The 25,065-nt window shown below is 43.8% G+C and overlaps 1 protein-coding gene across 1 annotated transcript in view; it reads left to right on the plus strand.

Moving 5' to 3' along the window:
• FAT3 (FAT atypical cadherin 3) overlaps positions 1-25,065 on the plus strand; it is a 764,758-nt gene that overhangs the window by 575,964 nt on the left and 163,729 nt on the right. Inside the window, exons 10-11 of the mRNA XM_086933989.1 lie at positions 4,325-4,535; positions 6,557-10,630. Coding sequence (XP_086790115.1) covers positions 4,325-4,535; positions 6,557-10,630 — 4,285 coding nt within the window. The remainder of the gene's footprint in view (positions 1-4,324; positions 4,536-6,556; positions 10,631-25,065) is intronic.

Here is a 25,065-nt window from a genome sequence, read left to right on the forward strand (position 1 = left end):
ATCCAATCTTATACTAAATTTTGAAAGAACGACAAAGGTCTCAGACTATTTATTTGGATTGAGGTAATGCCTATCAATAATGCTTTACTTATTATTTCCATCCTTCCATTCTATGATTCTCATTATGCTAACCTGCTATTGTAAAGGCAGGTGCTCGTTTTTTCACTTTGGTAGCCCCATTGATAAATGGTTACATGTACAGGTGTCTAGGTTTAAAACCTTTCCATTTTTTTTTGTATCATTGTGACTCACCCATCTAAGCTCACTCTACATAATTATACAGGGGTGAATATTTCCAGTGTTACTTAGTAGAGAACCACACATTTCTCACATTACGTTTTTGTAAACTGCCGCATTACAATGCTGGTGGTCGGAAACTAAACCAGCCGGTCATTTCAGCTGGCTTCTGACGGCCTCAAGGAGCCCGTCTGTCCGTCGGAACTGGCTCGTAATCCCAAGGGACGGGCCTTTCTGCCATTGGAATTATGATGCACGGTTTCGGCATGATTTCCATGCCGGCCTGTCCGATATGGAAACCATGTCGGAAAGGGTGATGGGCACCCCCAGCAGGGCCACCTTGAGTGTGCAGCCTCTGGTTGGGGGCAGAGGGGGGCGCCTATGGTGCCCCCCTGTTGATCCCTGCACCCCGTGACAAGCACCTTGAGGTTTATGGCCGTAATGTATGCTCCCATAGGGAAACACAGGAAAGTGACTGAACACTGTTGGGTTGCATCCTAATGAGGCAGTCAGGACCGAGACGGTATCAGTCATAATTAGCCCCTAAGTATCGTTAGAGTCAATACAGTTTTTGATTGTTAGACTTGGCATCCTTTGCGTGGTTTCCCCAGATTTTTTGCCTCCATGTCCTGTATTTTTAAAGGTATGCTGGATTTCGTTTTTGCTGGCCTAGATGCATTATGCACTTTGCCACTGCTGATTAGTGTCAGAGTGCAAGTGCTCCCTGTATAATCTTTTGTTATATTTGGTCATCCATGATTGGCATATTTGATTTACTGGTAAGTCCCTAGTACAGTGCACTGTGTGTGCTCAGGGCCTGTAAATTAAATACTAATAGTGGGCCTGCAATACGGATTGTGCCACCCACATGAGTAGTCCTAGTAAAGTAACTCAGATCTGCCACTGCAGTGTCTGCATGCACAGTTTTAAACTACCATATTGACCTGGAAGTGCACCCACTTGCCAGGCCCTAACCTTCCCTTTTCTTACATGTAAGGTGCCCCTCTGGTAGGCCCACGGTACCCCCAGGGGTAGTGTGTAGTGTATGTAAAAGGTAGGACATGTACCGGTGTGTTTTACATCTCCTGATTGTGAAATACTGAAAATTTTATTTTTCACAATTGAAAGGCTATCTGTCCCATAGGCTAACATGGAAGTTGCCTTGTAACATGTTACAAGTATAACTTTCAATTGGGACAAGATGGAGAAGTAAATGTAGGCTTTCTGAACTCAGAATTTAATTACACATCTTTTTTGGGAGATGGTTTTTAAATTGTGTGTTTGAAAATGCCACTTTTAGAAAGTAGGCATTTTCTTATTTAACCATTCTGTGTGCCTCTGCTGTTTTGTGTATTGACTGGTTTTGGAGTGACGGGAGCTGGGGATGTGCATTCACTGTAGACAGCCACAAGGGAGGATTGAAGTGTGTCTTGCCTTTCCTGGGTGACGTTGCACCAGAGAGAGCAAAACTGGCTTGGACTGGCCTCAGACCATTGCCACAAAGAGAACAAAGAGAAAATGCGGTATAAGTATTGGACCCTAAACCCCAGAGAATTAGATCACTTCTGGACTCAAGAAGAACCTCTGCCAAGGAGAAGAGTTGTTGGGTTGGTCTGAAGTTGCTACTTCTGCCAAGGAGAGGACAAAGACTTTAACTTCGCTGTGAACCTGCTTGAAGAACAATCTTCAAGGGCATTTGTGTGCTGGCCTTCTGTTCTGAAGTCTCTGGGACACAAAGACTTCACCTGCAACCCACTGATCAGCACCTGGACTCCTCTGTTGACTCCTGTGTTCAAAGGCTCTGAGAATTGTGTGGTTAGCATTGCAAAGCAAAAAAAACAACTTCGACGCTGTCAGCAACGCTGCCAATGACGCCGCAACCTGCACCGAGGCCAAGGGCACCGCTCGTGAAGTGCACCATGCCCTGCCCCACCTGCACCGCAGGTCTGACGCCCTTTGATGTCTGCTGACGCCTACAGTTATCGGATTTCCCGACACCAACAATCGCACAAATGGTGTGACACGCAGCGTCGGCATCCCTTCATTGCAGAGCTGATAACTGATGAGTGTGACTTCACAAACTCTTCCATGTCACATGGCATCACCAGAACCAATGCCTCACCACCAACGCCGCCTAACTTCCCCTGTGTTGGATTTGAAGCCTCGCCTCCTGATTAGGCCTGGGCGGTGAACTTCACTCCGTTCATGGAGTTTGCTGAGTTTTCTGCACTCCGCGGAGCTTGCGGAGGGCCGAAAACTCAACTTCGCGATGTGCAGCAGAGTTTTTTCCCCCGCTCTCGATTGCGAACAGTAAGTTCGCGATCATGAACGGTAATTTCTACCCGAACAGCAGGAATACCAGCACAAACTACAGTTCGCACTGCACTTCGCCAATTGCGGAACTTTGCTGGTTTTTTTTTACTTTGCGGAGTTCTGCATCACAAAACTCTGTGAACTACACCTAGGTCTACTCCTGATGGACTTGACGCCTCACCTACCCCGTGGCAACTGGGAACCGGCCTCACCTCTTCACTGACGCAACACTGTGCATCGTCTACTGACTTAGTTTCCAAGGTGCTGTTGTTAGGGGGTCCATGTGACTTCCTGCCCGATGCCTCGCCGCTCATCGTTGGTGCCCTACTTTTTATTTATGCCTGTCACGATGTTCTAATAGTCCGAGGTGGAGCTATTTGTTTCTACAAGTCCTATTTTTGAAGTAGCTGTTTTTAAAAGTGATATCTAAATATGTGTTGGTCTTGTTGAGTTTAGATAAAGATACTTTATTTTTCTGAACTGGTGTGGTGTCCATTTGTGGTGTTTTCACTGTGTTACTGTGTGATTGGATACAACTACTTTACACATTGCCTTTGGGATAGGCCTGTCTGCTTGTGCCAAACTACCAAGGGGGTTAGCAGGGGTTATCTGAAGTGTGTAACTTCCTTACCCTGACTAGAAGCAAGGGTCCCTACTTAGACAAAGGTCCAACTAGAGACAACCATTTCTAACATTGATGAAATCTTATAATCTTCAAAAGTATTATAATAAATAATTAATAATTTGAGAGCAGAGATTTTCCACGGCAATCCTTCCTAAAGAGACAGCCAACCTTAGTATAAGTGGAAATTTCTGCAAACTATCAGGCCACTGCTCTACTTCAATTAAGCACAACTGTAATTTGACATGCACTGTGTTACGAATGGAGAAGATACAAGATACAAGATTGATTTAATTTTTTCATGGTATCTGCTCACATGAAGTAGACAAAATGCAACACTGAGGTAAATTAGAAGATGAAAAGTTTGCATTTTCAAGTAAAGGTTTATTGTAACAGGCATCAATTAGAGCTCAAGAAGTAAACACTGGATAAAATTGCGGTCAGTTGAAAACCCTATCTTAACCATGACAAATTCTTCATTTAAACATATACATTTCAAAGTCCTTTAAAAGAAAGTTGAATACAAATGTTCAATCCAAGTAAAAACTGAATACTGAGTAATCTTTATGGCCCTTTGAGAGGAGTTAATTTAGACAGTATCTTTAAAAAAAGCCTTGTAATTGATTTTTGTAAAGGAGCAGGTATTACTGTAAATCTATTTACTCTGAGAGGAATAGATGTTTTGCTACTGTCAATCACAAGATCTCATCAGTACCATTTCTTGCATATATGTTAACATCCAAAGGCCTCATTGTCTCTTGTAATTAATTTAATCTGAGGGTTCAATTTTATGCCACAGACACCAATTTGTATAAACTTTTGAATTCCACTGCTAAGAGGTATCAGGATGGAGGTTTACATAATTGTTTGCAAGGGTTTGAAACATCAATGAAATATGTTCCTTCAGCTTTCATTCTCATTTATTTTTAAAGATTTTGTCCTGTGACAGGTCTATTTATTATCAGTGTCTTGCAAATTGAATTGTCTGTGTGTTTTCTATATTTCCAGTTTAATATTTCTTTTAGTAAACAAATGTTTCTTAAGGAGTTGGAATAACAGAACTATATTTGTCTTGTTATTTGAAGTCATAGATGCTAATCATGAAAAGATAAGCCACTAACTGTTAATACATTTAATGTCTTTCACTAACAGGTCAGAGATCAGGAATTTCCATATCGACGGAACTTAGCAAGAATTATTATCAATGTGGAAGATTCTAATGATCACAGTCCATACTTTACAAGCCCATTGTATGAAACCTCCGTTTTTGAGTCAGCTGCTGTGGGATCTGCAGTTGTTCAGGTTACAGCTTTGGACAAAGATAAGGGAGAAAATGCAGAGTTGATTTATTCAATAGAAGCAGGTAAGAGACTCATTACAGGTGTTTTCTTAATATTTGAATTATGAAGAAATGTAATTACAGGTAGCCCATTCACGAAGCTAAATGACAACCAGAAGATATACATAATCCTAAACTGTTTATAAGCAGAGCAAAAGGAGTAAAGCCTTTTACGTATACTCCTGTTTGGGAATGCTTAACTAGATGCACCAATAAAACTTGTAAACAAAATATAAATTGTTTCTCACAGGCAGTTTTGTTTACTTTCCAAATCAAATCAGTAACAAATAGGACATTTGCTTTTAATAAAAATACATTAGTTTTGTGAGATTCCTCAACCAGTTACAGGCATACTAGAGTCTTTCTGTTTGGAAACCATTTTGGAGACAGCTGTTAATATGTGACTGTTGGACGACCTCCTGCGTGGATCTAGATTTGCACTCTTCCTCATTGGGAAATGCATTTAGAGCAATGGACTGTGAAGTTGTGGGTGCTCTTACCTTCCTTGATGTGTCTCCAAGTGTGGATGTACTGGAACACAAGGTCTCATCAAGGAGATTTCATTGTGGTCTACCATCTCAAAGGGGCATCTTATAGATCTGTTCATTCTTCTCAGACATTAACCACTTCCTAACCAGCATTTTCTCATCATTCAGTCTAGCAGTGTATTTAGATGAGCCACAAATTATGGCATGGCAATACCACACCACCTCTCACTTTCTATGACTGGACCTGTTAAAAATGGTTTATTGCTTTATTGCAATTTTCAAGTTGATGCTGACTAACACATTTTAAAAGATCTCAGTTAATCTTCTTTATAATCACAAGTGGACATTTAAATTGTATTTCCAAAGTCAGTATTAATACCCAAAGGTGCTAGTGATCTATTTTTTTAATTGGCATAGTATTTCTTATCATGCGTTTCTTTTTGAGGAAGGTGATGGAGTTCTTGAGGAAGGTTGTGGAGTTATATGCCTACTATATGTGTTACAAAGTTATTGTTTAAAAAGATAAAGGAACCAAGAAAACATGCTTTGCCATTGCAGAAGGTTGTCAATTTAATAATTTATTGAATGCTTGAACCCTCCAAATAATGTATTTGGCATGCCATACAATTGTCTGTAGATTAAACATTATACCGTGAAATTTACACTGTCTCAGAATCAGTAGGTGCATTAGTACTACAATGCACTGGACGTGACCTGGAACATTATAGCTTTTTTGCTTTTCCCTGACAGAAGGCCCCAGTTTATCTGTTGCATTATATTGCACACTTTAGCCATATGTTCTATTGAGTGAGACCAGGAACAATGTGTATAGGGGATGTATGACGGTACGACGCGTACCGTCACAACGCATGCTTTTACAACACGTCTTTAACAACGCAAGTCGTTACAACGACTTGCGTTGGGGGCGCTGATAGTGAATAGTATAATTTACTATTCCAACACCAGTCCCCGTGGATACTAGGTAAGGTGTTGGAATAGTAAATATACTATTCTTTATCCTCTAGCGCCCTCCAGCGCAAGTTGTGGTTACGACTTGCGTTGTAACGGACGCGTTGTAAAAGTACTGCGGGGTAACATCCGCGTCAAAAGGATGTTCCCCTGTATAGGCTAACCCACTTGTTTGCCCTGTGGTGCAACTGTCTTCACATATTTTTTCCCTTACCATTTCCAAGTATCATTTAGTAATGTGCTGCAAATCAGAGGGAGTTTCACAACACAACACAGAAATACCACATGCTATTTTAAAGTTTGTTATACACACATTATTAAATGCCATCTGAAAACACAGTTGCCTCTCTGCACTACCACCCACTGATCAATCTTTGTTTTGTACAACTGATAGACAGTCACAGTAAAATCACAATGCTTAAGGCAACTCATAAATGCTTCAGGGAATGGTTCTTGGTATTGAAAGCATGTGATTAAAATGTAACAAATATTTTGATTTTATTCTGTTTACATAGTAATAATGCTCTTCTCCAAAAAATAATGTATCATTTCTTCTAAGATGTGCTTGTTGTCTTTCTCAATTTGTAGGCAATACTGGAAACACATTCAAGATGGAGCCCGTTCTAGGCATCATTATTCTCGCCAAAGAACCTGACCTTTCAACGATGGACCAGTTTGTTTTGTCTATTAAAGTGACTGATCAAGGTTCTCCGCCATTGTCTGCCACTGCCATTGTGCGCATTACTTTGACACTGTCAGATAATTCCCGCCCCAAATTTACTCAAAAGGAATACCAGGCAGAAATTCATGAAAATGCTGTTGTTGGAACCTCTGTCATTTTGATCTCTGCTATCAGCCAATCCACATTGATCTATGAAATAAAAGATGGGAATGTTGATGGAGCATTTACCATTAATCCTTACTCTGGAGTTGTAACCAATGTCAAAACATTAGATTATGAACACATTCACTCGTACCATGTAATTGTTCAAGCAATAAATATGGCAGGCATGGCGTCCAATACCACATTAAACATTCAGGTTCTTGATGAAAATGACAATTCACCTTCCTTTCTCCATTCTCAGTATTCAGGAAGTATAAGTGAAGCCGCACCGGTTAACAGCATAGTTCGTAACTCTGGCAATACTCCGTTGGTAATTCGAGCTACTGATGCTGACAGTAATCAAAATGCTTTGCTCGTCTACCAGATTGTAGAATCCACAGCCAAGAAATACTTTACAGTTGATTCAAGCACAGGTGCTATCCGAACTATCGCAAATTTAGACCACGAAACAATATCGCATTTCCATTTCCAAGTACAGGTTCGAGACAGTGGCGATCCCCAGCTCTCAGCAGAAAGCCCAGTTGAAGTTACAATTGAAGTGACCGATGTCAATGATAACCCGCCAATTTTTACAGAAGCCGTATTTGAAACCACTTTGCTTTTACCAACTTATGTTGGCGTAGAGGTCCTGAAAGTCAAAGCTAGAGATCCAGACTCCGATATCCCACCAGAGTTGACATACAGCCTGGTTGAAGGCAGCATGAACCATTTCTTGATGGACTCGACGAGTGGCATTCTTACAGTGAAGAATAATAGTCTTTCCAAGGACTATTATGTGCTCTTGGTCAAAGTATCGGATGGGAAATTTTTCAGCACAGCTATGGTAACTATTGCAGTAAAGGAAGTGATGGACAGTGGGCTGCATTTCATACAAAACTTTTACTCAACCTCAATTCTGGAGAATAGCTCCAATATCACAAAAGTAGCTGTGGTTAATGCCATAGGCAATCGTCTCAATGAGCCATTAAGGTACAGCATTTTAAATCCAGGAAATAAATTCATAATCAAGGCCACTTCTGGAGTGATTGAGACAACTGGCCTCCCCTTTGACAGAGAAGAACAAGAGGTGTATGACTTAATAGTCGAAGCAAGCCGTGAGGCGGATCCTCTGCGAGTTGCTAGGGTAGTTGTCAGAGTTAACATTGAAGATATTAATGACAACTCTCCAGTGTTTGTTGGTCTTCCTTATTATGCTGCAGTACAAGTCGATGCCGAACCTGGTACGCTTATTTATCATGTCAATGCCATTGACAAAGATAAGGAGGAAAATGGGGAGCTAGCCTTCTTTATAGAAGAGGATTATGGGCATTTTAATATTGACAAATACACTGGTGATGTTACCCTAAAAACAGCATTTGACTCAGATTTGTCTAATATTGAGTATGGAGTTATAATAATTGCCAAAGATGGTGGAGATCCTTCCTTGTCGGCATCAGTAGAACTTCCTATCACTATCGTAAACAAAGCAATGCCTGTGTTCAACAAGCCATTCTACACAACTCACATTAATGAAGACATAGCGATGCATACACCAATTCTGAGCATTAACGCAACCAGCCCCGAGGGCCAGGGGATTATTTATACTATCGTCGATGGAGATCCCTTCAATCAATTTAACATTGATTTTGATTCTGGGGTTATAACAGTCATCAGCCCTTTGGATTATGAAATTAACCCTGGTTTTAAACTGACTGTAAGAGCAAGCGATGCGCTAACTGGTGCCCGAGCCGAAGTCATTGTGGACTTAAGCATCACTGATGTAAATGACAATCACCCCATTTTTCGCGAACCATCTTACAATGCAACATTATCAGAAGCCTCCCTGATAGGCACTCCTGTGCTTCAAGTTGTTGCTACAGATGCAGACTCTGGAAACAACAAAATGATAAGGTACCAAATAATCCAAGACACTCTTAACAGCACTGATTACTTTCACATTGACAGCACCAGCGGCCTGATATTGACAGCTCGCATGCTGGACCATGAGCTAATTCAACAGAGCACTTTGAAGGTTAGCGCCACTGATAATGGGTTTCCCCCTTTGAGTAGTGAAGTTCTAGTCACAATCATTGTGACTGATTTGAATGACAACTCTCCAACTTTTAACCAGTTGATCTATGAATCATATGTCAGTGAGCTTGCTCCTCGTGGCCATTTTGTGACCTGTGTCCAAGCCTCAGATGCAGACAGCTCAGAAATTGACCGGCTGGAGTATAGTATTTTGTCGGGGAATGAGCGGGTTAGCTTTCTCATGGACAGCAGAAGTGGTGTTATAACACTCTCTAACCATCGGAAGCAGAGAATGGAGCCCATGTATAGCTTGAATGTGTCTGTCTCCGATGGTTTATTCACTAACACAGCTCAGGTGCATATTAGGGTGCTTGGGGCCAACCTATATAGTCCTGTGTTTACACAAAGTGTTTATGTTGCAGAGGTGAGAGAAAATATATTGCCTGGGGCTAAAGTAATTCATGTGAGGGCAACAGATGCAGATGAGGGCATGTATGGTACAGTAAGCTACACAATAATAAATGATCTTGCTAAAGACCGTTTTTATATTGATAGTGCCGGACAAATTATAACAACAGAGAAGTTAGACAGGGAGAATCCCCTAGAAGGAGACATCAGTATTTATTTGAGGGCGCTTGATGGAGGTGGAAGACCAGCTTTCTGTACTGTGAGAGTGATCGTAGTTGATGAAAATGACAATGCCCCTAAATTTAAGAGTTTTGAATACAGAGCAAGTGTCAAGGCAGATGTTCGTAAAGGTCATTTGGTGACACAGGTTCAAGCTTTTGATCCCGATGACGGTGCAAACTCCAAGATTACCTATTCGTTGTACAGTGAGGCATCTGTACCAGTTGCAGATCTTCTTGAAATTGACCCTGACAATGGTTGGATGGTTACCAAGGGTAGCTTCAGCCTCTTGAAAAACACTGTCCTCTCCTTCTTTGTAAAAGCGGTGGATGGTGGCATTCCAGTTAAGCATTCCTTGATTCCTGTCTATATTCACGTGTTGCCTCCAGAAACCCTGCTTCCTGCTTTTTCTCAGCCCCAGTATTCTTACATTATCTCAGAAGATGCTTCAATAGGCACCTCTGTGGCTTCTGTTTATATTATGCCCAGTCAGAGTGCTGAGTTTAGCACAGTCAATGGTGAACTGAGTGAAAATAACAAAGAAGGAATTTTCATTATAGACAGAGACACTGGGATCTTAAAATTAGACAAGAAACTTGATCATGAAACCAACTCTGTGTTCTTCTTCAAAGTTGCAGCTACAATAGCTTTGGACAAAGTTGATTTGGTGCTGACGGTGGACGTGGAGGTCAAAGTTGTGGATGTGAATGACAACAAACCAGTTTTTGAAACCAGTCACTACGACACCATGATAATGGAAGGGATGCCAATAGGAACAAAGCTGATACAAGCCAAAGCTATTGATGCTGACTTGGCAGCGAATGGACAAGTGACCTATCAGCTGGCTTCTGAATCAGATCTGGATAAAATCACAGAAACCTTTACCATTGATACAAACAGTGGCTGGATAAGTACTTTGAAGGACTTGGATCATGAAACACACCCCACATATACGTTTTCAGTAGTGGCATCAGACCTAGGAGAAACATTGTCCCTGTCTGCAGTGGCGGTGGTCTCCGTGACAGTGACAGATGTAAACGACAATGCGCCGGTCTTTGAAAGGGATGTGTACCGGGGATCTGTGAAAGAAAGCGATGCCCCAGGAGAAGTTGTGGCCGTCCTTAGCACATGGGATGAAGACACATCCGACATAAATCGTCAAGTGAGCTGTCACATCACAGGTAAGAAGTGCTCTTCTTCAATATATGGTGTAGTAATACTATTGATAGTAGTAAATGGTTGTATTTACATTAAGCATAATACTCTCTTTGCTGTGTTTGTGTGTTATATATTGATTTATACAAGACCAACCTGTGGGATCTTTGGGATCCAGCCCTAAGGATACAATATTTTCCCCCATGTTCCGTTTTGCGTCTGTCCAAGATTGAATCATGCAAGTGGTATGCTTAAAAAATGCCCCCAAACATACTAGATTTTATAACTACGAGTTTTGCAAGAATTCTTCCTAACAAAAACGTTGATGAACATAGGAATGGTTTAAGGAGGTGCAGCACTTCAGGTAGAATAGCATTGTGCAGCTGGTGCCTTCTTGATCCTCTGTGAGAAGGGCTGTTCAGCCCCTTTCTTATTACATAGTGCCTTGATGACTTCAGGCTGAAGTTTGTGCCGCATGGGAGTGCTGGCCCAGGCTGATGATGCTTCACAGCAGAAACAGGCTTGTAAAGTGCAAATACAGTCTTAGAGACTCCATCATCCTGCGTGGGCTCATGGTAATTATATTTACCACTAATAATGCGCCTACATCATTCACAACTGACCTTGAGTTGCCCTAGCTGTGAGTCGTTGCCCATAACTCAATACAAATATTTTTTGTCTGGATTTCAGATTTGGTTTAATTTGATTTGCTTTTTGTTAAGCGCCCTGTTTCCCAGGGGTCTCTCAGCGCTAGAAGAAATAGCAGAAACGTATTCTGTGTACACGTTTTTTAAAGTTTACGAAACTGTGGCAAATTACAGGTTGAGCAAAAAGAAGAAAGCTAATTCCGAAGGGAATTAGTTCAGCTGCCACCAAAAGCATAAACATTTACGGGATGCAACAAAGCACATTACAGCCGTAAAGTAAATGAGAAAAGTGAATAAAATAACACGAGAGAGAAGGCCCAGCTCCCTAAGGGGCGCTAGAAACAGCAGGATAGCTCTCATTCCCAGTGAGTGGTAGGTGGCTGGAAGCGAGTAACCCCTTGCGCTCACATTCCACCACGGTTTTACCGCTGGTGAGATTTTGCTTGGTGCCGCCCTGTGCACATTGTCTCCCGTGATACTTTAACTCTCACTTTCACTGCCTTTGGTGGATTACAGATCCCGGGGACTAAAACGATCAAATACAAGACCAGCATCTATCCATCCATCCATCCATCCATCCGCCTGCCTGCCTGCCTGTCTGTCTGTCTGTCTACCTAACTACCTACCCGCCTGTCTATGCGTCCCTCTGTCCTTCTGGTTGTCTGTCCGTCTGTCTACCTAACTACCTACCTGCCTGTCTGTCTATCCGTCCCTCTGTTCTTCTGGTTGTATGTCCGTCTGTCTACCTAACTACCTACCTGCCTGTCTGTCTATCCGTCCCTCTGTTCTTCTGGTTGTCTATCAATCGATCAGCGGTTAAGCATAAAAGTTCTATACAACAAATAGTGTGGCAAAGCAGCAAATTAGTAGCTGCTAATTTGATAGGTTTGGCATGATAGCACTGCTGTCTCCTGACCTTATGTGATCAACAGAAAAGGGTATTTAGGAAGCACTACTGAGAGAGGGATTATGGCTCCGCCCACATGTTGATTACCTTGAGTATAGCATTTGATTGGGCAGAAGATGTGCGCTTCAGCCACAAGAGTGCATGCATTGCACTCCTATTGCCTTGTGGAGGGGTTCCCCTGATCTAAAATGCAGTGCTAAAAAGTCATGATTCTGCAATAACAAGAGGAATAACGCCACTGTGCTATAAATATACAATGACATGGCGCTGGGTAAGAGTAATAGCCTAAGTGGTAGTTAGAGCTGCCCAGAGTATCTATCCCCTCTCACCACCAGGGCCGGACTAGCTACCAGGCGTTTTGGCATGCTGCTGAGCTGGGGGCTGATTTTGTTGATGGGGACCTGCATGTGTGAACGAAATTCGTTTTGATTTGTTTATTTCGAAGCACACGCAGGTCTCCATCAACAAAATTAGCCCCAACCGCAGTGACATCAGCCCCAGCTCAGGCAGCATGCCAAAACGCCCAGTAGCCAGTCCGGCCCTGCTCACCACCCTCGCCAGCTGATTCCCCTGCTGCAGATGAATCCTTCATCTTGCAGGCTGCTCGTCCACTTAATTTAGGGGCAGATGTATCAAGATTTCATTTTGTGAATTCTAAATAGCGATTTTTTGCGAATCGCTATTTAGAATTTGCAAAATGGAATGTATGTAAAAAATCGCTTTTTTTTAGCGATTCCTTAATATTCTTTATTTGCGAATTCGCATGCAGGAGGCCCATAGGTATGATTGTGAAGTAATTCTCAAATTGTGAATTCGCAATTTGCTAATCGCAATTTGAGAATTATTTCAAGGGTGCAGAGGTGTCTCAAAGACACCCTGCTGCACCCCTGAAATGTACATGTGTGTGCATATGGCACACATACATGCCCTATGGGCATGTGTGTGCATCACATGCCACCTTAAAAAATGACAATTTGTGCTTTTTTAATAGAATTCGCAAATTTCCATCAACAACAAGTTGGTGGTAATTTGCGATTTCTTAACCAAAATTCGCAAATTGAAATTGCTACATACATAGCATTTAAGGAATCGCAAAAGTTGCGATTCCTTAAATGCTATGGCAAAATAAGGAATCGCAATTTTTTAATACATTCCAAAACATGCAAAAAGGCCGTTTGCGATTCGCAAAGGCCGAAATTGTGCGAATTTCGGTCTTTCGGTCTTTGCGAGTCACAAAAGGCTTGATACATCTGCCCCATAGTGTACAATATCAGCAGCCCCTGGTCTCCCTCTTGTGCAGGCCTAACTTGCTGGCTGATGTGAACTCTGGCGCCACTAATCAAGAGTCAACACCCCCCTCACTTCGCTTTGTCAGCCATTGTCATCTTCCCAACACTATTGTTGAATCGCCCGAGGCGCGCTCCTACGGGCCATGCGCTAGCTAGGCTGCACTGGATTCCAGTGAAAAAAATAGTTTCTTTCAAAGCTTTGTGTCTGTGCCACAAAATTCTAAATGGTAAAGGACCCCACTACTGATTACCGCTGGTGAAGCCATACTGGCCTGGTAGAAGTCTCCGGTTTACCAGAATAGCGCTTGCTGCGGTCCCCAGAGCTGAAAGCATTCACATGGGTCGCTGCTATTTCAGCTTCTTCACCCCAAAACTGTGGAAGACTCTACCCCCCTATCTGAGACTGGAAAGCTCAGAAATTATCATCGAAAGAAACCCAAGCCAAGGCTTTTTAGACACAATTAGGATCCGGCAGTGAGTGCTGTGTTTTCCAGACTAGTTTTTCCTGAGTTTATGCTTTATTCTTCCTCTTTTTATGGTTAGTGAGTATTCAGCTTCTCCCTTTTTGGCCTCTTTCTGAGTTGCAGTCCTAACACGGGGACGCTCCTTTTGGAGTAACCATTCGCTTTATAAATTTCATTTATTATTAGTATTAGTATTTACTCAGAGGATAGGGACCGCAGCAATGTGGGTCCTTGACACAGCACTCACCCGGGCTCTACACGTCACTTCCCTCTGCCTTTTGTTACCCAGATGGCAGCGACAATAGAAGCTGCACTGCGATGAATGCTGCTCTGGTGAGGTGTGCACTGGACCCTGTGCTAGCACCATGAGCCATACCATCATCTCCACGTCCTCGCCTGTCCATCCACCAGGGCCAACTGGTGGGCTGCAAGCGTGGAGGAGCCAGGATGCCAAAATGCCATGCCGCCTGGCGTGCAGTTCAGCCGGGACTGTTCCCATAAGGAACAGGGTCAAGACTGATTTGCATATGGCTGGGCCCAACCTGGGGTGGTGTGGTGAGCAAAAGAATGATGGATTTAACCCAGATCCTTGTGACTGGGGGTGAATGTTTGCATTGTCCAACATTCCGTCCATCAATTGTTTCTTTTGCAAAATTCATGGACATGGGGCACACCCTCCCTGAGCTGCACTGTTGCACATACAATCGCTCCCTACCTCTGTTTCCCATTTCCACTCACACCAACTGTAGGGTGTGCTTATAGAAAGAGTATTTTATCTAACCACAGTATAAAGACTCCCAACAGACATTTTGTAGTCTAAGAAACCAAATGATTCCAAGCAACTCTCCTTTAGCCTTCAACCGACCTTCTTGTTCCTGCTTCCTTTTGACCTGCCCGCCTCCTAACTATCCTGCTCTTCTTGCAGAACTTTAATGCAGACCAAGATTGATCATGCGCTTTACAAGCACCAACAAGCCATAACCTCTTTATCAGTTCAATCATCTCACTTACATCCCATTCTTATTTCCTGTCCCTCCCTCCCCGTGTCCTGCCTTGCCTCGTCTTACTTTCCCATCTCCAGACCATCCTTTATGATCTCCTACCCTTCTCCTCTTTCTTCTGTCTTCTCCTTAAATTTCATGTTGATTCAACACTTAGAAACAGCTAGGATCTATACAAGCACCCACATGGCAGAACCTAATGTCTGTCCATTCCTCTCACCCACCTTCCCTCCTGGCAGTCATACCTCCCTTTCTCCTGATGGCGCCTTAACTCCTCTGTTCTGCTAGAAGTTCTCAGCAGCCAAAAAGAAGTACACCCACTACACAAGCACAAATAACCACCTTCTGATGCGGCAGGGTGCCCGAAGGCCTCGTGCATAGACTGTAAACACCAGGGGTGAGCATCCCCGCTTCCAACACAAGCGCATTGTGAAAAATCAGGGCCGAATCTCCGCAGTGAGATTTCTCAGTGCGGAGGTTCCGCCCCGAGTGTGGAGTCTCCCCCATGACTGCGGGGCCTCCACCACGAGTGCAGAGACCCTTTGTGAATCAGGCAAATAGACTTTACTTTTCACTCAGTCTTGCTGATGATCGTATAAAAGTGTGATGCAGTACCAGAAGGGTAAGTTAACACTGATGAACACATGATCTAACCATGTTACTTGAGGATAGGTCTAACACATAAACATCTATAATAATATTTACACACACTATACAGCACACCATGCATACACAGGCATACACAATCAAACACAAATGAAAGTTCATATATACATACACATGCACACAGACACGTACAGATGCACACACATATGCAAACTGATTTGTTCACACATGCTCAAACATACAGAACACCATAGGTGCAAATATGTGCACACATAGGTACACCGTGGCACACAATAAACACATATAAAGACAAACACACACAAGAAGACACACTAAGACATGCACATGTGCTCAGACAAGCATTTGAAGGTTTGGATACAATGTGATGCAACATGACAGCGCCTGGAAAATGCAAATGGAAGTATCTGTAATTTTCTTGCTGCAGCATAGTGTGTCAGATGCCACGGTTGTGCTTGCTTCACTCTAGTCTTGTGTTTTTGGCCCAGCCCACTGCGTAAGAATATTTCCACTGGGTATATCCAGGGCATGGTGCTATTCAGGCTGGTCTCGATTTGGGCAGTGCTGTTTCTCCCATGCCAACAATGGAAAGGTGCAGCACCAGTAGCCACTGGCTTGTACCGAGGATGGTGGGGCGGAGGGGTGGGGGGGGACATAAAAAAGAAAAATTTATAAATTCACTTACCTTCGTAGCGTGATATCCTCCTCCCTGAGGTGTTTTCCAGGAAGCCCCTGATGCAGGAAACTGCGCTACCAAATCCCGGTGCTGCTTTCACGGCATGAAAGCAGCGCCACGATTGGTTAAAGCGGCCTTGCTCCGCGCTGTTAAGATCACTGGAGGCCTGCGCTTTCTCTAACCCAGCTGCCTAAGACTGCGAGGTTAGAGAACCTTTAAAATAAGCATGTCTGGCTGGCCGACCCAAGACGGCCAGCCAAAGAGACTTTCGCATTAGAAGGCGCAGAGGTCCCTGCTGCTGCCTCTCGACAGCACTGGCCCCCCGCCCCATCCTGAGACTTAGTTCAGGACGGGTTGCTGAAAAATGAAACTGAAAGAAATAAACTTTAATACTGTTTTAATTTTCAATTATGGGGCTTGTGGGGCGACACCCCTCGGCTCAACTGGAGGAGCCGCCCCTGCTCACCACTTCAGCAAAAACAAAGCGTTTACATCGGTATGCTTCATCCAAATGTGGCATGTTGGGTAGAAGCCAGGGGATTTGTTATACCAACTCCGAATGATGGACAGCTCCACCTGCTCATAGGTAATTTGGTGGAGACAGCTGGTTTCCCCGAATAGCAGTGTTTCTACCATCAGCAGCCTTCAGTGATCGGGTATTCTCTTTAAATCATTAATTGTTATTTCGTTTTTCTTTGGGTTCTGCTGATCTCGTTTAGCACAGCCCACACATCTGGCTTTAATATGCTAACATGAAAACACAGTAAACTAAAATGATGCGCTGTGTGCCTTAGCTCATTAAAGACAGATATATTGGCTTTGCTGATGCTTGTTACAATAGTGAGTTATATTATGCTAGGAAGGAAGGAAGGAAGGAAGGAAGGAAGGAAGGAAGGAAGGAAGGAAGGAAGGAAGGAAGGAAGGAAGGAAGGAAGGAAGGAAGGAAGGAAGGAAGGAAGGAAGGAAGGAAGGAAGGAAGGAAGGAAGGAAGGAAGGAAGGAAGGAAACGATAGTAAGAAGAGAAAAAAATGCAAAGGAGGAGGCAAGAGAGAAAGAAATCAAGAAAGAAGGATGGAATGACCGAAGAGGTAAAGAGAGATAGATACAAAGAAAGAAGGAAATAAATGTAAAGAGTGTTACAAGTGCTGCAATTTGAACTCGATAAAGGCTGCTTTTCTACCTGTACAAATTTTATTAAAGATCCTTTGGTGAAATTAAGTCAAATATAAATGTGTTGAGAAGAATTGTCCGCTTATGAATTCACATATGCAATATTGGAGCTTTTGGTTTGGGTACTGCATGCTTAGTCAAAATAAAATTAATTAATACAGATCAGTTTCAAAAGGATGCAATCTGTTATGCCAGGAAATACCAGCAGTCAGATAAGCAAAGGACACTTCCAAAGGAATTTACAACAGCGTTCGCTGGCGACAGGAAATGTGGATTGTGCTCATATCTGGGAAATGTGGATTGTGCTCACATCTGGTAGAAAGGTCCTGCTTTCACCTCAGGCTATAAACACAAAGGCAACCCTAAAGTAATTACAAAGCAAAAACATAAACACTATAGCTGAAGGAAACTACCTTGTGTGCAAGTGTGCTCATTATGAACGAGCAAAATGTAGTCACTCAAAATTAAGTTAACCAGTGGCTGAAGTAGACCAACCCATGATGTATGCTGTATGGGCGAAAACAAAGTGTCAATGACACAACAGCAGACAATGGATGAAGCAAGGTGGCTGAAATCCCCTTTAAGTAAGTACATTATACATATAATTTCTTTGCTAACGACAGACCTAAAGAAAAGAAGACAGACGCAGGCTAAAATAAGGTGGGCTGCACCATCAAGCCAGGTTGCTGAACCAATCCTGGCTTCACTTTCAGGTCATATCCCACCTCTGTGGATGTGTGACCTGCCTCAGTTTCCCAAAAACTCACAAGAGATGGAGAAAGGGAGGGGGTGGTAAACTAAAAAGAAGCATTGGCAAAGTTAGTATGTCTTGACTTTGGAACCTAATGCCTTTGTAAAGGTGTTTAGCTATGCTGTACAGCATCCCCAGGGCAGATGTATATTTAAAAAAAAAACATTTTGTCGGCACGCCATGCACACACGCATGCACCTAAAAAATGATGCAGGCACTTTTTTTCTTTCTGTTGCCATTCCAACTCGGATAGGCATATAAAAAGAAAAACAATGTGTTTTTGGAGTGCCAGAAGAAGGAGCAACATGTTTGGTGGGCACAAAAGCAACATGGGGGCAAAGCTGGAGGGGAGAACAACAAATATTTTTTTATGTAGGTATTTGTCGAATACAGTGCTTATAACGCACTGGTGATCTCAAGTGATGTATGTGCAGTGGTCCCTCAGTTATGGATGGGGCGTGCTGTGGATGCTCGCCATCACATAGGCACCAAAAATGACAAATCAGTTTTCACCTTTTGTCATCAAATTAATGTCCATCTGCTGGAGCCAGAACTGGAAGTGCTGGGATGCTCAGAAATAAGATAAATAGGCTCTATGAAAAAAACATATCTACAAGACCAATCAGTAAGCCATGATTTAGCAATCACGCTCTGTGCATTGCAAAAAATGTCACTCCTGCATTACTTACATTTGCACAGTGAGGGCATGTAAGAATATTCTAGGAAATTACCCTGTAGAAAAGTGAAGATGACCCGACTCAAGAAAGATAATGCAAATGGGAACAGAACAAGACTATCTGATGTGATGAATAAGGGAGACATCGGCTTTATCACAGCACAATGCATGCACTTATTTACATTTGTACAAAATGGTGGGAGCCTGACAAAGAAACAGGATCTGAACAGTCTTTCGGGTGATTTATGTATCGTAAAATGAAAATTGTCAAATAAAATGTCTCAAGTAGGGTTGGAATGACCTATCCACAATGGTGAATTCTGTTTGGCGTATAAAATACAAACTTTTCCAATACGCCCCAAGGATGGGAATACAGTCATTTTACATCTCTGTTAAGTGAAAACTGGAAGAGTAACAATAGGCCCATAGTTCTGTGTGTCAGGACATCCCATTAAGGCTACACTTTGTATAAGTGCTGCTAAGAAGTTCAGAACAATGCAGTAATGATTCATTTCAACTTTATAAAATGAAATAATAGTTTAATACCGTACTATGATCGGGTACCATGCTATATAAAAACATGGCTGAGTTTCCACAAAATCAAGTGCTTTAAATTCAGTTTACAGATAAGGCTTAAGTTAAGTATACTGGTTCGAGATACAATTTGGTCAATTGGTGGTTTGTGTAGATAGCTGATAGGTTGAGCACTTGACATTGACAAATGTGGTGTTCTGAAGGTCACACATTTGAATCCCTAAGAGGTGGATTCAAACATCCAGCCTTTTGAGGTTAATTAATTGATGCTCACAAATTGATAAACAGTAACATCAGGTATGTAAAGTGCACAAAAACGTACGAAGCACTTTAGAAAATAAAGTAGTATTGGTTGGAATGGCCTAAATCAGGCTGATGGGACTAATAGCTAGTGGTATCGCTTTGGTCTTCAGTTGTACATTTTCCGGTTAGAGAGTGGCTGTTTTCCATTTTTTTCAAAGCAATCCCTGTCTTGGTCTGAATGACCCGATGTCAGAGCCTCAAGGCCCGATTCACAAAGGTAAACTTAGATGTTTGGTCTAAACTTATATCAAACGTCTAGGTTTACAACTTTACATATTCACAAAGGGCATTTACGAGTAATATCCTCTTGTCTGCACTCGGGCCGGATCTTTGCCCTGAGTGCCGACATAAAGATAGTACTCCTAAATGCCCTCTGTGAGTTACCAAAGTCATAAATGTAGACGTTTGGTCTAAATTTAGGCCAAACATCTAAGTTTACCTTTGTGAATGGGGCCCTCTGTGTTGGTGAGATCCCTTTCCCATGCAGGTGGTTTTCCTGTCCCAGTGCTAGTCTATTCCTAGAGCCTTTGTCAAGGTATTCTCACAGTATAGTCCCTTACCCACATACTAACTGTTTAGGGTCTGTGTATTTGCTCGTCCCAGTGTCTGTGTTTTACCTGCCACCGTTGCAGTGTATCCCCAGTTCCAGTTCCAGAATATCCTCTGATTCCTTGTGTTGGCTCCCTAACCTTTTGCCCTAGTGTTGGTCTTTCCTGTCACAGAATATTTTTCCTTTTAAACTATGTCTTACTATGATTGACTCCTGCCCAGTGTCCATGTGCGGCTTGTCTCAAACGGCTGTATATATGTATATTTTTTTAACCATATTTTATTGGCATTTAATTCTCATTATCACATGCAGTACTTTATGACACATTAGTTCTTGACATATAGGATAATTGGCCTGTGAACAATTGCAAATCCTCGAACTCAAGAAAAAATAGAACAGTTCCCGCCTCCTCCCCTGGGTTGTATTGGAACACGTAATATATTGTGGCAGCCTGTTAGTGGCTGCATAAAGATGTGGGTCTCAGCGGCCGTGCACAGTGGTAGCCGGGATTGTGTGTTTTAAATTTGGTGTTCTCCTAAGCGATTGCCTTGGGCCGCGTCAGCTGCTCTAGGGGAGCCTCCCTCTTCTGTGTCATCCTGTCCAGAGGCTATCAGTTCATCCACTAAGGTTTCGCAGGCTTTTGCCCTGTCCATCTTGCCAATCTACCTAAGCAGTAGCCTGCTTCTGCACCCACCCACTTTTCTAATTCTCTTCTTCAGGTGGTGGTCAGTGGGCCTCTTGGGGCCTTCCAGTTTCTAGCTATCTCCCTCTTGGCTCCAACGTAAGCAAGGTCCTGAAAATGTTCTGTCACCTTATTCTTGGCTGTATGTGGGAACCGTCCCAAGAGGAAGTGCTCTGGTGATAGTGTTAGCTCCTTATCAATCAAGTCGCCTATAACCTGTTGTATGTCTCCCCAGAAAGTCTGCAGTAGGGGGCAGTCCCAAAACATGTGGAGTATGTGTGCCTCCCTCTCCCCACATCTCGGGCAGGCTGCTGCTTCCGCACCAAAGTACTTCCTAATACGGGCTTGCTTTAAATAGGCAAGACATAATAGTTAATTAATTTAAAACGTGCGTCCCTGGAAGCTTTTGGTACACACTCTAGAATTTTTTCCCAGTCCTTCTCTGGTATTTGCTTACCGATGTCCTCTTTAAATCGGAGCTTTAGATGGTCTAAATGCCTCCACGCACCTGTCTGTATGGCCTTGAATATGCAGGACACCGTTTTAATTCTACCCACTGAGAGCGCCACATATCTGCACCCTGCCAATGCTCGTGGCTTCGTGCCCCCACCCCTCCAATGTTCCCTAATCTTGCGAGTCAAGGCCCTGTGCATCAAGAAGTAACCCCCAGGGAGGTCAAATGTCACCTGCAGGTCCTCGAAGGGTAAGAGTGCGGAGTCTCTGTACAGGTCACCCAGGTCTCTCCGTTTCACTTCTACCCAGTTCTATAGCCCTGCCCAGTGGTCTCCCTGGGGTAGATACAGCAACATTGTCAGCGGTATGTCAGGAGAATAGGGAGCCACAGCTCTCACCTTCCTCAGGTATCTGGACCAACAGCGCGTTATCACCTTGATAGCATTAGTGTCCGATGACCCCGTACGGCGGACTTGTAAAAGGATTTTTGCTAAGTTGGCAGTATCAGGCGCGTCCGGGCAGCACTCCCTGTCAGAATTGCGGTCTGCTGCTAGCCATTGGATCAGCCAGTATAGCTGTGCAGCTAAGTAATAGCTCTCAAGGTCAGGCACCTCTAGTCCCCCCTCTGCTGTAGGGTGTTGCAGTGATGACAGTGCAACTCTACGTCTTCCTGTGCCCCAAAGAAAGGAAGTAACCATGGAGTCCAGGTCCTTAAACATCGCCCGTGGGATCCACGCTGGCAGTGTCCTGAAATAGTAGAGGAGGCGTGGCAACGTTATCATCTTTAGGACCGCCACCCTTCCAGCAACGGAAAGCGGGAGTGTTCTCCAGAAATCCATTGCCGCTTTTGCCGCCTTCACTGCTTTGTCTACATTGCCCTCCAAGAGGTCCGCTGTATCATGATAAATTTGTACACCCAGGTATTTTAGGCATCTAGGTTCCCACCACAGGCGCTCCAAAGTAAGCGGTGGAGGGGTGTCCGAGGTTAGCAGAAACAAACTGGATTTTTGCCAGTTAACCTAGAGTCCAGATACAGTGCCAAATCGGGCCAGCCCACAGTGTCGCGCAAATAGATCAGAAGATTGTCTGCATATAATGCTATCAGATGTCAGCCCGCTGATGTCTCTAGACCTCTATAGTCCTGTCTGCTTCTGGCTCTACATGCCAGCGGCTCCATGGCCAGAGCAAACAAGAGGGGGGAAAGGGGGAATCCCTGCCTCGTTCCTCACTCTACCCCCAGCTTATGTGAGATGACTCTTCCAGTGCACACCTGGGCTGAAGGGGCTGTGTACAGGTGCTGCACCCATTTCAGGAATCCCTCCCCCAGGCCCATCTGGGCCAGGACTACATACAGATATTGCCACTCCAGGCTGTCAAATGCCTTCTCTATGTCCACTGCGAGCACTGCTGCGTCCTGCTTATTGTACCCGTCAGAGTCCATTACTGCTAGAAGGCGTCTGATGTTTGTAGCAGTGTGACACCCTGGGATAAATCCCGCCTGGTCAGGGTGAACAAGATGAGGCATATGTGGCAGTAAGCGGGTTGCGAGGATCTTACTCAAGATTTTATAGTCCATATTCAACATGGACAATGGTCTGTAGGCCGTGTAGTTATGGGGTTCCTTCCCTGGTGTAGGTATGGGGATAATAAGGGCCTCCCTGGTGCTGTCAGGTAGCTGCCCCAGTTCTCGAGCCCTCTGGTATATTGTGGCCAGGTGAGGGGTCACCTCTTCTTCGTACGTTGCGAAAAATTCGGCGGGCAGGCCATCTGTACCAGGCGTTTTATTACGCACCATTCCCTTGATGGCCACCCGAATCTCCCGCTGTGTGATATCCGCCCCAAGTAGCGCTGCAATTTCAGGGGTCAGGCATGTCAGTGGTGGATCATCCAGGTAGTCCCCCATGTCCACCAGCTCGCATGTATACGTTTTGGTATAAAGTGAAGTGTAGTAGCGTGCAAAAACCTCATTATTAATCTTATGCTGAGGAAAGTGTCTGATCCCCCATTCGTCCTCTAATTCTACTAGGGGGGAGCCACAGCTCACCGGATTCTTCAGCCACGCCAGGAGCGATCCAGACTGGTCCCTTTCAGCATGAGTGCGCTCCAGGTATTTGTTATAGTCAAGCTCCTGAGCCTCTCTGTTTGTCTTGCTGCCTCCTCTTTGGCGTCCAGGAGCACTCTTTGGAGCTATATGTTCCAGTCTCCTGCGTTCCACTTCCCGGAGAGCCGACTCTGCATCCTCTACTTCCCTCATTATTATCTTTCTGACTCCTGTGGCTCGTGTAAAGCACTGGCCCCACAAGACCACCTTAAAAGCGTCCCATTCTGTGGTTAGGGAGGCCGTTGTCCCAGTGTTGAGTCGGAAATATTCCGCTATCTCACCCCTGATCTCCTCCCGAAAGACCCAATCCTCCAGTGTGTCTGGTCTAAGTCGCCACGTGGAGATTGCCGCTGGCGGGTATGCCCACTTTAGGGACAGAATCAACGGATTATGGTCCGAAATAGTGAGGTCCAGATACTCTGCTGACGTGACCTGTTGTTGAACGTCTACTGAGCACAACAAAGCATCTAAGCGTGCGTGCACCTCGTGAACCACCAAAAAAAAGGATTAGTCTTTGGTGGGAAGCATGCGCCACCTGGGAGGTTGGCAACGGGGGGTAGGATCGGTCCAGAAGTACGTCATCTACACTGTTAAAGTTGCCCCCCACTATCATAGTACCAGCAAGATATTGTGCTAATTTATGGCTTAGCGTCACAAAGAATGCGGGCTGATCTACATTAGGGCTGTATATACTAATCATGGATATGTCTCGGCCCTGCAGCCTTCCCTTGATGGCCACATAACGGCCCTCCAGATCGATTACTGAATGGAGCAATTGGAATGGGACTCCCGCCTGGACCCACACTAACACCCGTTGCGCATAGGCCAAGTAAGTCTTGTAGAAGAGCTGCCCTCTCCACCTCTTGTGTAATGCCTGCCCTTCCTTTTGTGTTAGGTGTGTTTCTTGTAAAAGGGCTATCTGGACTCCTCGCGTTTGATATATGAGAGGACTTCATGGCGTTTAGACATAGTGTGCATGCTCCTGATATTCTAGGTCATGTATTTATAATGTCGTTTGTCAGCCATCGCCAAGTATTACTATAATCTGGACCCCTCCCAGACTAGGCAGCACCCACCACAACCATGTCTCGTTTGAGCACACATGATATCCAACGTTCTGCAACCAGTGTTACCCCCGAACCCAACAACAAACTTGCCCCTGAACTCCCAACCCCCAGGATAAGTAGGAAAAAAAAAACCATCCAAACCAGTTTAGAAAGTCTACAAGTGGCTGCTTGTAGGGTACTCAGTGTCTGTATATATGTAGATGACATGAACACCAATTTGACATGAGCAGTTTTAAAGAATCTTCTGTACAATGGAGCTGCTCTTCACCTAAAAGATGCAACAGATCATGGGTTCCCTGCTTCTTCTTTGCATAATTTATGTGACACTCTAAATCTGAAAGGAAATTGTATTAACATTTCCTGAGTGCTGCTTTGTGTCTAGACAAAGCAATGCCTCTCTGATTAACTCCAATAAGAGAAAAGCACATGTTTAAATGGCTGCATTTTTAATTCCAGGTTGGCTTGGATGGTATTTTACCAATCCAAAGCTGTAATACTGTGTCTAGCGTGATAAACAACTTTTGGCTTTCTTCAGCCTGGTGTGGATGGTACTTGCTAATCCTATA

Source organism: Lissotriton vulgaris, chromosome 8 (genome assembly GCF_964263255.1).
Source record: "Lissotriton vulgaris chromosome 8, aLisVul1.2, whole genome shotgun sequence".
NCBI lineage: Eukaryota > Metazoa > Chordata > Amphibia > Caudata > Salamandridae > Lissotriton > Lissotriton vulgaris.